The 12020-nt window shown below is 50.3% G+C and overlaps 2 protein-coding genes across 2 annotated transcripts in view; one reads left to right on the forward strand and one right to left on the reverse strand.

Moving 5' to 3' along the window:
• Window positions 1-11064, reverse strand: part of LOC107116146 (6-pyruvoyl tetrahydrobiopterin synthase-like) — a 14840-nt gene extending 3776 nt beyond the window's left edge. The window contains exons 1-5 of the mRNA XM_015418020.1: window positions 10960-11064; window positions 9318-9397; window positions 5656-5678; window positions 1824-1880; window positions 557-627 (exon numbers count right to left, since the gene is read on the reverse strand). Coding sequence (XP_015273506.1) covers window positions 557-627; window positions 1824-1880; window positions 5656-5678; window positions 9318-9397; window positions 10960-11048 — 320 coding nt within the window. The 5' untranslated portion in view covers window positions 11049-11064. The remainder of the gene's footprint in view (window positions 1-556; window positions 628-1823; window positions 1881-5655; window positions 5679-9317; window positions 9398-10959) is intronic.
• LOC107116137 (6-pyruvoyl tetrahydrobiopterin synthase-like) overlaps window positions 1-12020 on the forward strand; it is a 52384-nt gene that overhangs the window by 22624 nt on the left and 17740 nt on the right. The gene's annotated exons all lie outside the window — the stretch shown is intronic.

Here is a 12020-nt window from a genome sequence, read left to right on the forward strand (position 1 = left end):
GGGGTCGCGGGGGGGGGGGGCTAGTTGTGGATTTCCTGCGTTCTGCAGGGGTTGGACTAGATGACCCTTGAGGTCCCTTCCAGCTCTGTTTCTATGTGCCTACACCAGAAGGAAAAGCTGTTCTCATTGGCTGCAGTGTTTTGCTTGGGTGGATCACTGCCTAGTAGTGTTCCCTTCATCACCAACCTTCTTTGGATCTATATTTTGGTTTTTCTTTAGATTTTAGGTTTCATCAGTAATACCCTTCTGCAAAAGTGGGTACAGAACACGGAGGCTGCAATACACACTGAGGGGAAAAACACACAACTCTGGACGTTTAAAAACTGCAAGGTCCCCTCTCATTGCTAAAGGAAATGTCACAAGCATGTAGGCGGTACACAATAAATGTCAGGAAATCAGAGGAGCGATTCTCTGGCTGTGACGGGACTTGCGCAGAAGGAACAAAAATTATATTCTTTTTGCATGAAAAAGAACGTTAAGAAATGTAGGTCTGCACAAGAGGAACTCAAAAGCCTCGTCTGTCGTGATTAAGGGCAGCGCCTCAAGATTCGCCTACCTCACGACGTCGGCAAAGTAGGGGACATCCTTATCCAGATTTTTGTGGTCTAGAGGTTCCATGATGGCTTCCTGAGGAGAGAGAGAAGGGAAGTCCATGAGACGCTGAGGCGTGCCAATTCCATCCCTCGGGTTCAAGAATCCCCACCGCCTTGAAGAGGTCTCAGTGCTGCACTCTCCAGCCAGCCCCTTTCCCACAAATGTACCTCAAACACTGACGGGAGAACTTCCCCCCAACCTAAAATCCTGTCAGCGAGTTGTGGTGTATGTTTCTTCAAGAGGACTGTATATAAGTGAAGGGTCGAAAGTGGGAGGGATTGCCGCTGTGAGACGTGTTTGATACTTGTGTGACTGAGAGCAGTAAAGACTGATTTGAAGACTAACAAGGAGGTACCGTTTACAAGATCCAACAAACTGGCGACGAAGGTGGGATGGCTTTTTTGCCGGTGAACCCACCGGCATGTTTTTTTACAAAGTCCAAGTGAGCCTGCGATCGCTTTTACTTCATGAATTTGTGTATCTGATACTTATCTGCTTGCAATTAGTGACACAGAGGTGTCTGAAGAGCAAAAGTCTGCACTGCTGGTTCACTCGGGAGTAGAAGGACAACACATTTTCTATACATTTCCTCTTACTGATGATAAATATGAGACCGCTCTTACTGCACTGAAGGAATTTTTTGTGTCCAAAGTTAATGCAGTCGCTAATCGTTGTAAGTTCCATTAGCGTGAACAGAAGCCATGGGAGTCAACTTTACAATGGAGGTAAATTATTTACAAGATATAACATGAGCCTGCACCCTCAGCCTCCAGTACTGCCACTTTGGCTTCACCCACGTTGGAAGAAGCGGAAGAAGAGGAGGAGGAGATTGGATTTATACCCCATCCTTCACTTGGGAGTCTCAGAGCGGCTTACAACCTCCTTTCCCTTCCCCTCCCCACACAACAGACACCCTGTGAGGCAGGTGGGGCTGAGAGAGCTCTTTCCATAACTGCCCTTGAGATATCAGCTCTGACAGAACTATGGCTTGCCCAAGGTCATCCAGCAGCTGCAAGTGGAGGAGTGGAGAATCAAACCCAGTTCTCCGAGTTTAGAGTCCACGCACTTAACCCGTACACCAAACTGGCAGCCTTCAGGCTGCACCTAGCAACGAGGGCGATGTCTTCAGTGCGTTCCATCACCTGCTTCTCTCTCGCACAGTCTGGACCCCCCCCCCCACAGCACTGTTCTTTGGGCCCAACAGATAACAGTTGCCAGCAAGTTATTACCTGCATGTAGTCTTTTAAATCTGTGAGGTTGATCACCATCCCTGTGGTTGGATCGATCTACAAGACAAAGAAGAAGGCCCATCTTGAGCTGAGGGCCCTTGGCCCCAATCCGAGGGTGGGCAGTCCCCTGAGATCTATGGAGCTTGCTTCTGAGGCCCGGCAACTGATTCTATTCAAGGGCCATTTGAGAGTGGGGGCAGCGGGTGGCAGGCCAGAGTCTCACCTCATCCCCCGAAAGAGGACCCACCAGTCCCACCACCATCCTGCCATTGTGGCGTCTGTCAGTGGCCAATGAACGGATAAAAGGAAGTCCTTCTTCACCCAAAGAGTGATTAACACTTGGAATTCACTGCCACAGGAGGTGGTGGGTGCTACAAGCATGGACGGCTTCAAAAGGGAATTAGATAAGCATATGGAGCAGAGGTCCATCAGTGGCTATTAGCCACAAGGTATAGATAGGGACTCTGGGGCAAGGGATGCTCTGTCTTCTTGGTGCTTGGGAGGGGGGGTCAACAGTGGGAGGGCTTCTAATGTCCTCCTGGCCCCACTGCTGGACCTCCTGATGGCACCTGGGATTTTTGGCCACTGTGTGATACAGAGTGTTGGACTGGATGGGCCTTTGGTCTGATCCAACATTAGCGTCTCTTATGTTCTTATTTTCTAATGAGTCAGAAGATCCATTCCCCACAAGGAGGGAGTTGCCACTCGTTGAAGATGGGAGTGCCATAAAACAATCCTGACCAGAAACTGAGGCAGCAGACAGATACGCCTGTTTGTGACCATCTAGAACATCCTGGTCTAGAGAGATGCCTGTCCTGAAATCAGGCGCCTCCTCTGCACCATTCTGAGGGTCCTTCTTCCGAAAACAGCCCCGCGGAAGGCCTCCCCAGCCTCTGGGGAAGCAAACTTCCTGACAGGTAGAGCTGTTCCTCAGTGGAACAGGCTCCCTCGGGAGGTGGCAAACTCTCCTTCTTTGGAGGTTTTTAAGCAGAGGTTAGGTGGCCATCTGACAGCAATCCAGATTCTGTGAACTCGGGCAGATCGTGAAAGGGAGGGCACGAAAGGCTACCTCAGTGCTTCGTTCTTGTGGCCCTTTCTTACATGCACAGGGAAATGCTGATTGCCACTTTGGTGTCAGGAAGCAATTTTTTCTCCAGGCCAGTTTGGCTGGAGATCCTGGAGGTTTTTTTGTCATCTTCTGGGCATGGAAGATCAGTCACTGGGGGGTGGGGGGTGGAGGGTTCTCCAGGCCACTTTGGCTGGAGATCCTGGAGGTTTTTTGTCATCTTCTGGGCATAAAACATCGGTCACTGGGGGTGTGGAGGGGGAGGTATTTGTGAATTTCCTGTCTTGTGCAGGGGTTGGACTAGATGACCCTGGAGTTGCCTTCCAACTCTATGATTCTATGAAACGGCAGGATTTCCAGAGACTGCGACTTGCCCAGTAGGATAGCTGATGGGGCACGGAAGCAGGGCGGCAAGGAAGGGAACACGAAGGGGGAAATAAAACTATGGAAAAGAGCATCCCAAGAAGCTTAACACGATCGGTCAGAAATCAAAGGGAGTCTTGTTGCTCTCAGAGATGGGTCATAAGGCCAGGGGACAGGAAGTGGGCGAACTCAAGAGAGGAGGCTCTGTTAAGCTCAATGGGAAATCTGTGTGTCCTTTTGCAAAAGGAATAAACTGGTCTAGGAACACCGCCTGTCACTCAATAATGCTATGTATTCACTAAAAATAATATGAGTGTTAGATGGCAAATGTATAAGATGTATGCTAGATGGTATTTCACTCCTAATCGTTTATTCCTATGTAAATTCAAGAACCACCCTTTATGTTGGAAGGGTTGCGGACAAAAAAGAAGTCTTTTACACTGTTGGTGGGGTTGCCCAAAAGTTTTAAAATATTGGGAAATCATACTAAAAAAAATAGGTAAAATAACTGGGCACGTAATTCCTAACACTCCTGAATCAGTGTTATTACATTACTGGCCCACCTCAACATTAACTAAACAAAATATAGAACTAATCTCGTTAATGCTTTATGCAGCAAAGACATTATTGGCATTGAACTGGAATAAACCAGGAGTTCTGAACTTATCAAACCCGGTTCTCCCAGATTAGAGTCCGCACACTTAACCACTGCACCAAACTGGTGCACTTAACCACTGCATAAGAACATAAGAGAAGCCATGTTGGATCAGGCCAATGGCCCATCCAGTCCAACACTGTGTCACACAGTGGCCAAAACCCAGGCGCCATCAGGAGGTCCAACAGCGGGGCCCTTTGTCCTCACCCATAGCCTCTAATAATTCCTCCCCCCACACACACACCCATCACGCCCATGCAGTCATGCCCAAGTGCTCAACAGATGGTGTGAAGGGCACCTGGGTTTGGTCACTGCCTGGAGAGGAGGTCTCTTGGACCCTCCCTCCCCCAATCAATGCAGCCATGAGCCCGGGATGGAAAAAGACATTCAGAAGCCATGCACTGTATTTACTTGCAAGGAAGATGACCCTGAACATAAACTGACCGTCCCCCTCCAAGTGTTATACACACAAAAATTACTATTGGGCATAATTGTAATATGTATGCAAATGTAGAAGAAGAGGAGATTGGATTTATACCCCGCCCTTCACTACCCAAAGGAGTCTCAGAGCGGCTTACAAACTCCTTTCCCTTCCCCTCCCCACAACAGGCACCCTGTGAGGTAGGTGGGGCTAAGAGAGCTCTTGACAGAAACGGCTCTTTTTTCAAGAACTGCTCTTATCAGAACTACGGCTTGCCCAAGGTCATCCAGCAGCTGCGAGTGGAGGAGTGGGGAATCAAACCCGGTTCTCCCAGATTAGAGTCCGCGCACTTAACCACGACACCAAACTGGCGTAAAACTCCCCTCTCACCTTTGGAGTTGGCATACCTGGGGGGAAAACCCTTCATCTTGCATTTGAGTGCACACAGTAATAAATAATCACACACAATCCACAGGCCCAGATAAGAATGGTCCTCAAGAACAAAAGCCATGTGTTCAGATAACCAAGCAGCAAATGCCGATATCACAAGGCAAACCTGGTGCAACTGGCTTTCTTGGTACCAAGCTGATCTCCCCCTTCTTCACCAGGACAGGCGAGAGAATGCCGGCGGCAGGTTTTGGTGGCGGGGGAGGTGCAGGGGGCACCATGCCTTGGAAGGGAGGTGACTTTGTGCCTTGGGAGGGTCGAAGGTCCAGAATCACGAGTGATCCCTTCAGTCATGAGCTGAAACTCCATTTTTGGCCCACCACTAAAATAGGCACCGAGAACATTTTCTGCCTCCTAAGGGAATTTTGGATCACAAAACGAGGCAGCGGTTATCTGGAACCTAGCACTGGGAGACTGTGGTCAGAGTGCCCGGAACCAGGGGTCATTTCGTAGAAAAAGAGGTGCAGGAGCTTATTAGCATAACTCATCGGCATAACTTTTTTGCATATGCCACACCCCCTGACATCACCGGGAGTCTGTCAGAAGGCAACACCCACCGTTCAGGCTCCACTGGACTGTTTTGGATTGCTAGCTATTGGGGGGGGGGGAACGTGCAGATCTGTCCTCGCAGAGGAGGGAGAGCTTGTACCTGAATAAAACTTGGTCTTAAAGGTGCCACTGGACTGTTTTGGGCCAGGGGGCTCTGCAACCTACCTGGCTGCTTCTTGCTCTGACTGAGGACTGTTGGGAGCAGGGGGTGGGCCCTGTTGCATGCGCCCGCCCCCTGGGTTCTTTACTGCTGGAGCTCCGCTCCTGTGCGCTCCTGCAGAAAATGACCCTTGCCCGGAACGTTCTAAGCCCCCCGGGAAAACACACTTACCTTTCCCTGCACAGTGACTTCCACTAGAAATAAAGAAAAAGAAGAGACCAAGTCACGGGCGGGGCAGTGCAAAGACTAAATTAAAAGCAAAGCCAAGAAAGGCCAAGTCGAGACAGGATAGCTGACAAGAAATGTCTGCAGGTATGGCCAATGACTGGCTTCAGCAAGAGTTTAAAAAACAAACGCCGAATCCAGCTTCCCCTGTGCACATCAACAGAAAACGTTAAAACAAAATAAAAATGCAAATGATTGCCAACCAAGGAGAGATCGAAGCGCCTGTGATTCACTCTCATGCTGAGAGAAGAAGGGCTCCGATACATGGAGGAGGCATTTTGTAAAAACATATCTCCTCTCTCGCATTTAACAACTCCGCAGACAATCTGTAGGGTTTGGACCCCACAGAGAAAGAAAAATTATTTTTGCTCTTCATCAGTAGGGGTGGGTAAAATATAGCTCTCCCAGCCACAAGGGTCCGACGTTGCTGTCTACGTTCGGATAATCTGTAGCTTGCCCGCTCACACACAGGAAAACAAGAGGAGACACCTAACTACCTTCAGTCTTACAGACTTATGCCCTCCTCGAGGCACAAGGGGCCTTCCGCTGATGTGACGGGCGCTGACTTCCGCCAGAGGAAAGTGTCGCACTGCTGTCAGGGTAACAGATCTGCAGCATCCGAACTAGGAGCTCACATCTACATACCTGCAACAACGGATGGCGGGCAACCGGGCACAAAGAAGCATTGGGGTGGCTGGGAAATCAGGATGGGAGTCATTTATTTATTTTTAAATCTGTAAGATGAGAACCAGTGGAGCACAGAGTGTTGGACTACAGTTCTGGGAGACCAAGGTTCGAATCTGATGCACAAATTTGTGCCCTGTGTGCTCCTGGGGTCGAATGAGGAACACACAGTTGGAGTCCCAGTGAATTAGATGATTATCTGTTTATTGCAATAACAGGAAATACAGGACTGGATACCCCAGCACCCAGTATCGCCAAGCTGTGTTCTGCCCCAATCAGGAAGGGCCGTAGGTCTTATACCCCAAATGACATCATTACAGTCTATACCAGGGGTGTCGAACTCATTTCTTATGAGGGCCGGATCGGACATAAATGAGACCTTGTTGGGCCGGGCCATGTGTGTCATAAAATGAATTGCCAGGTGGCGGAGATATACACTTTATAAAGGACACAAACACAGAGGGTTTTTTTTAAACTTAAAATAAAAACATGCTTAAAACATTAGCACTCTCTGCAATATTGTGCTTCATTTAACAGCGTCTGATAACTGACACCTCTTGCTCTGAATTATTGCACCAAAATGTCTGTGCTGTTGCAATCTTGAGTATGCTGTTCAGGTGTGTATCTGTAAGCTGAGAACCTATGATGACGCAGCAGCAGCAGAACTGGAAGAAGCAGCAGAAGACAGCCAGTTCCACTGCGGGCCTGATAGAAGCCCTCCGGGGGCCCGGTCCGGCATGTTTGACACCCATGGTTTATACATTAAGAAATCTTTAATTGATGTCTAACAGGTCTCATCATCAAAGCATCATTTGAGCTGGCACTTCTGGGGCCAGATGTTCTGCTCTGCACAGAAGGATAATGTTTTTCTCCTCTCCTCCCCTCTATCCTCCTAACAACCCTGTGAGGTAGATTAGGCTGAGAGGGTAAGACTGGCAGTGTTCCCTCTAAGCTGTGTTGGTGTGAGCTAGCGCTCAGTTTTTTAGCCTTCGGCTCACACCTTTTTGTCTTAGCTCAGGAAGGAGGGCTCCAGAGCAGACTAATTTATGCCATAGCCAAATTGCTCACTCACAACTTTGATGCCAGTCGCTCACAAAGGAAACTCTTTGCTCACAAGACTCCCCAGCTTAGAGGGAGCATTGAAGACTGGCCCAGAGAGTTCCCATGGTGACGGACGATAATGCTTCAAGCTTTCTGGTGAAGGTGGCAGACGGGGCAGCTTGAACGTTACTCCCCCCAAGAGATACAAACTCCAGCCCTGGAGCAAACAGCCGCTTAAGGGGGGGGGGGTGAAACAGTGCAGGGCACCACAACAGCATGGAGCTAAGATCTTCCTCTCGACCCCGCTAATGAAGAGCAATGGAGATCCGTGAAGCCCTTCCCCAAACAAGACGCCTCAGCCATGACATGATGAGGCACAGACAGCTTTAAAGGGGATGAGACAGATTAGTGGAGGGAAGGTTTATCAGGGGCTACTAGCCACGGTGACTAAAGGCAGAGGCAGTCTGAATTCCAGGGCTAGGAGACAACAGCAGGGAAAGGCCTCAGACTCCACGCCCTGTTGCTGGGCCTCCAGAGCAACTGGTCAGCCACCATGTGAGACAGGACGCTGGACTAGGTAGTAGTAGTAGAAGAAGGGAGGAGGAGGAGAAGATCGGATTTACACCCTGTCCTTCACTCGGGCTCACAGTCTCCTTCCCTCCCTCTCCCCACAACACACACTACCTGTGAGGTAGGCGGGGCTGAGAGAGCTCTGAGAGAACGGCTCTCAGAGAACTTGTGACTGACCCAAGGTCACCCAGCAGCTGCCATGTGGAGGAGTGGGGAATCAAACCCGGTTCTCCAGATTAGAGTCCACCGCTCTTAGCCACTGCACCAAACTGGCACCGAAATGGACCACTGGTCTTAACCAGCGGGGGCTCTTCTGGCGTTTTTACTCTGCTAGAATAAGCTTTACCTACTGAACCTCCACATTCGGAGGCGGTAAACCTCTGGATCCCAGAGCCAGGAGGCAACATAAGGGGAAGGCCTCGGCCTCTATGCCCTGTTTGTTGGACCTCCAGACGAACTGGTTGGCCACCTTATCAGACAGGATGCTGGACTCAGGCGTCTGGTCGGGGAAGCGCTGGTAGCCCGTTGCAGCCAGCGCCGTTCTCCGTCCCACGCATGCGCATGACAGCGCTACTGCCAGTTTGCTGCACAACAGTGTGATCGGCTGCCGGAGCAGGGAGCTGCGGGGGCACATCGGATCGCGCTCCCGCGGTTCTTTTTGCTCCGGCTCTAATTTGCCTCCCTTCGGCAGCGGATCATCCCGCTCGTGTGACCGGGACCTTAGATGGGCCACTGGTCTGATCCAGCAGGGCTCTTCTGTTCACTTCATCTAGAGTTTGCAAGAAACAATCGCAGGCAGGGCAGGTCAGCATAGCCTTTTCTCCTCCTGGTCACTGAAACAGGACACTGTTTTTGTGCATGCAGAAGAGGCCGGGTTCAAACCCTCATCATCTCCTATAACTGGTGTCGGGTAAGACTACTTCTGGAGACCCTGGAAAGTGACTGGAATTTAGAATAGGCAATACAGATCTAGATGGATCAATGGTCTGATCTAGTATAAGGCAATTCCCTGTGGTTTTTCAATTATGGTTCACAGTTTCTCCCAGGTACTCCTGGCACAGAAGAAAACCTTTCTTTTGGAATCATCCTGGCCTTAGTCATTGCAAGTAAGAGGTTAAGATACCATGTAGAGAAAGAAGAACAAGTTTGCAATCTAGGTTGTGAAGCATAAAATCTGACTGACCCCCCGCCCCTCTGCTGGAATCTCAAATCAGCAGAGTTCAGATCAGGGTATGTCCGCTGGGTTTCAAAACTATGGAAGTCACACACTTCCCCATGGCAGGAAACTAATGAACCGGATAGTTAATCCTCACCTTTATAATTATGGCCATGCCCGTTGGGGTTATTGCACTTCCCAAAAAGTTTCTGGTTTTCTTCATCGCTCAATGACTTACTGCAGGGCAAGAAACAAATAAGTAGAAAATGAGTTACAAGCACCAGGTTTTTCCTGGAAATGTGTTTCTGCTTCACAAGCACGCACTGCACTTGTTCACTAACATGAACGATCCTCTGTAAATTCTCTGATTTCACTGGCTGTGAACTGGAGTAAAGGGGCTGCGGTGGCTCAAGTGCTTAAGACGCTGAACTGCAGACTGGAAGGTCAGTAGCTCAGCAGTTCGAGAACCAAGTGCCGCATGACGGAGTGAGCTCCCGCCCCAGCTCCTGCCAACCCAGCAGTTCGAAAGCAAGAAAGGGCAGGTAGATGAACAGGTACCGCTTCGGTGGGAAGGTAACTGTTCTGTGTGCCTCAGCGTTTAGTCATGCCGGCCACATGACCACCGAAAAGTCTTTGGACAGTGCTGGATCTTCGGCTTGGAAACAGAGATGAGCGCCACCCCCTAGAGTCAGATTTGAGTAAGGGAAACCTTTACTTTTACCTTTACTAGGCTGGAGTAATTCTGTTTAGGACTGCCCTGTTAATCTCTGCTACAATTTTATCAAGGCTTCACTTAATGCTATGTGTTGTATATTCATTTCTTCTCAACTGGGGCCCAAAGCAGCTTACATTGTTCTCCACGCCTCCATTTTCTCCTCACGACAACCCTGCAAGGTAGGTGAGGCCGAGTGAGTGGCCCAAGGTCCCCCAGCAAGCTTCCATGGCACAAGTGGGGATTCAAACCTGGGTCTCCCAGATACTAGACTGACACTTAACTACACCACACTAGCAATCTGTGCCTAACCACTGTGTGGGGGTTATAGGGTCAAAGACTTGGGTTCAAATCCCCACTTAGCCAGGAAGCTTGCTGGGTGACGTTGGCACACTCACTCACTCTCTCTGTCTGAACCGTCTCCCAGAGTTGTTATGGGGATAAAATGGGTGGGGGGGAGCACCTTCTACAGTAGTCTGAGTCTATCCATTTATGTTATTTATAGTCCGTCTTTCTCACTGAGACTCATCAAGGCGGATTACAGAATGTAAATCAATGCAGTCAACAGGAAGACAAAAAAGTGGCGGAGTCTCAGTGAGAAAGATGGACTATAAATAACATAAATGAATAGAAGGCGGGAGGAGCACTCTGCACACGCTCAGAGGGACTTCGCCTTGTTTCCTGATGCTGCCCAGGGCACAGTTTGGACGCCGATTCCGTGGCTGAGCCCTCAGCACTAGCAAAGCCCCAGCACTTCCCCTCCTCTCCGATGACGCTCCTCTCTTGCATGTATTGATGGAACCTACCGCAGCCTCCTTGCTAAGAATCAGGAAGCTCCAGGTTCGACCCTCGCCACGAGTCCTCTCTCGCCGCCGCCGTCCGTCCCTAATTACCCTGCCATATGGAAACGACACTTGCCTACCTTGCAGGGCTGTTGCATGGAACACAAGACAACGCACACGAAGCGCAAACGCGAACCTCGATTAACCCCTTCGCGCCCGCACACCCCCCCCGGGCCCCGCCCATGCACCGACGCTCAGCTCCTGAAGGGGAGGCAACAGGGATGGGGTGGAGGGCTTCTCGTCACCTGTGCAGCCGGTGCGAGGCGCTGAAGCAGAGGCCGCGGGAGACCCGGGCCACGCGGCTAGGCCCACCGGGGCGCTCGGGCGGCGCCATGGCAACGCCGAGCCGGAGTCCGAGCGGGCGCTACTGAGCACGCGCAAAGCACGACGGGGCATGCTCCGTGGCGCCCACTGACGCCTCTTCCCTTCCCTTCTCTGCCCCTTTGGACTTTGGAAGCCACTTGTTTCTTAAAAAAATAATAATAATACAGTTTCTATGCGGACGAAAGGAAGTGCATTGGCGTAGAAAGCACTTTAATTCATTTGGGCATTATTCATATCTGCAAGCTTGCCCCAAATCCTGTTATTTGGATCATGAACATGAGCTTTGCGGCACCTTCCATTTTCTTCCAGCCAAAACGTTTTCATGAAGGAGAGCCCACCAGTGTTCCCTCTAAGCTGAGTGAGTGTGAGCTAGCTCAGAGTCTTAGCCTACAGCTCTCACACCTTTGTCTCCATTTAAACATTCCGGCTAACATAGCCACGCCTATAATACAGTTAAACAACCTATCAGGTTGAGACAATAAGAACCAATCAGAGTCTTTCCCGCTTATATACATTTGAATCCGATTGGACGCAGTAGTCTTGAACTTCAGTCCCTGTTCAAGACGAAGCTTAACATTGCTTCCTTATGAGATGATTCACAACCATCTTAATGCATTCTAGGCAGCACAGAATACATTACAGGGAGCCTTGGAGCCCACTCGGGGGACGGCTCGGCAGGGCTGGCCAATTCCAAGGTGGTGCAAAGACAGGCGCTTTCGGACCCCAGGTCCTGCCGGCGCAACCGAGCCCGCCCCCATGCCGACGCCGGGACCGTCTTCCCCCGAGGCCAGAAGACCGTAGGAAAAGGAGGAGGGAGGGAGGCAAACGGGAGCAGTGTTCCCTCTAAGCTGAGTTAGCGTGAGCTAGCTCACAGTTTTTTAGCTTCCAGCTCACAGATTTTTGTCTTAGCTCAGGAAGGATGGCTCCAGAGCAAACTAAATTATGCAGGAGCCAAATCGCTCGCTCACAACTTTCATGCCAG

Source organism: Gekko japonicus, unplaced genomic scaffold (genome assembly GCF_001447785.1).
Source record: "Gekko japonicus isolate JY-2015 unplaced genomic scaffold, Gekko_japonicus_V1.1 scaffold1241, whole genome shotgun sequence".
NCBI lineage: Eukaryota > Metazoa > Chordata > Lepidosauria > Squamata > Gekkonidae > Gekko > Gekko japonicus.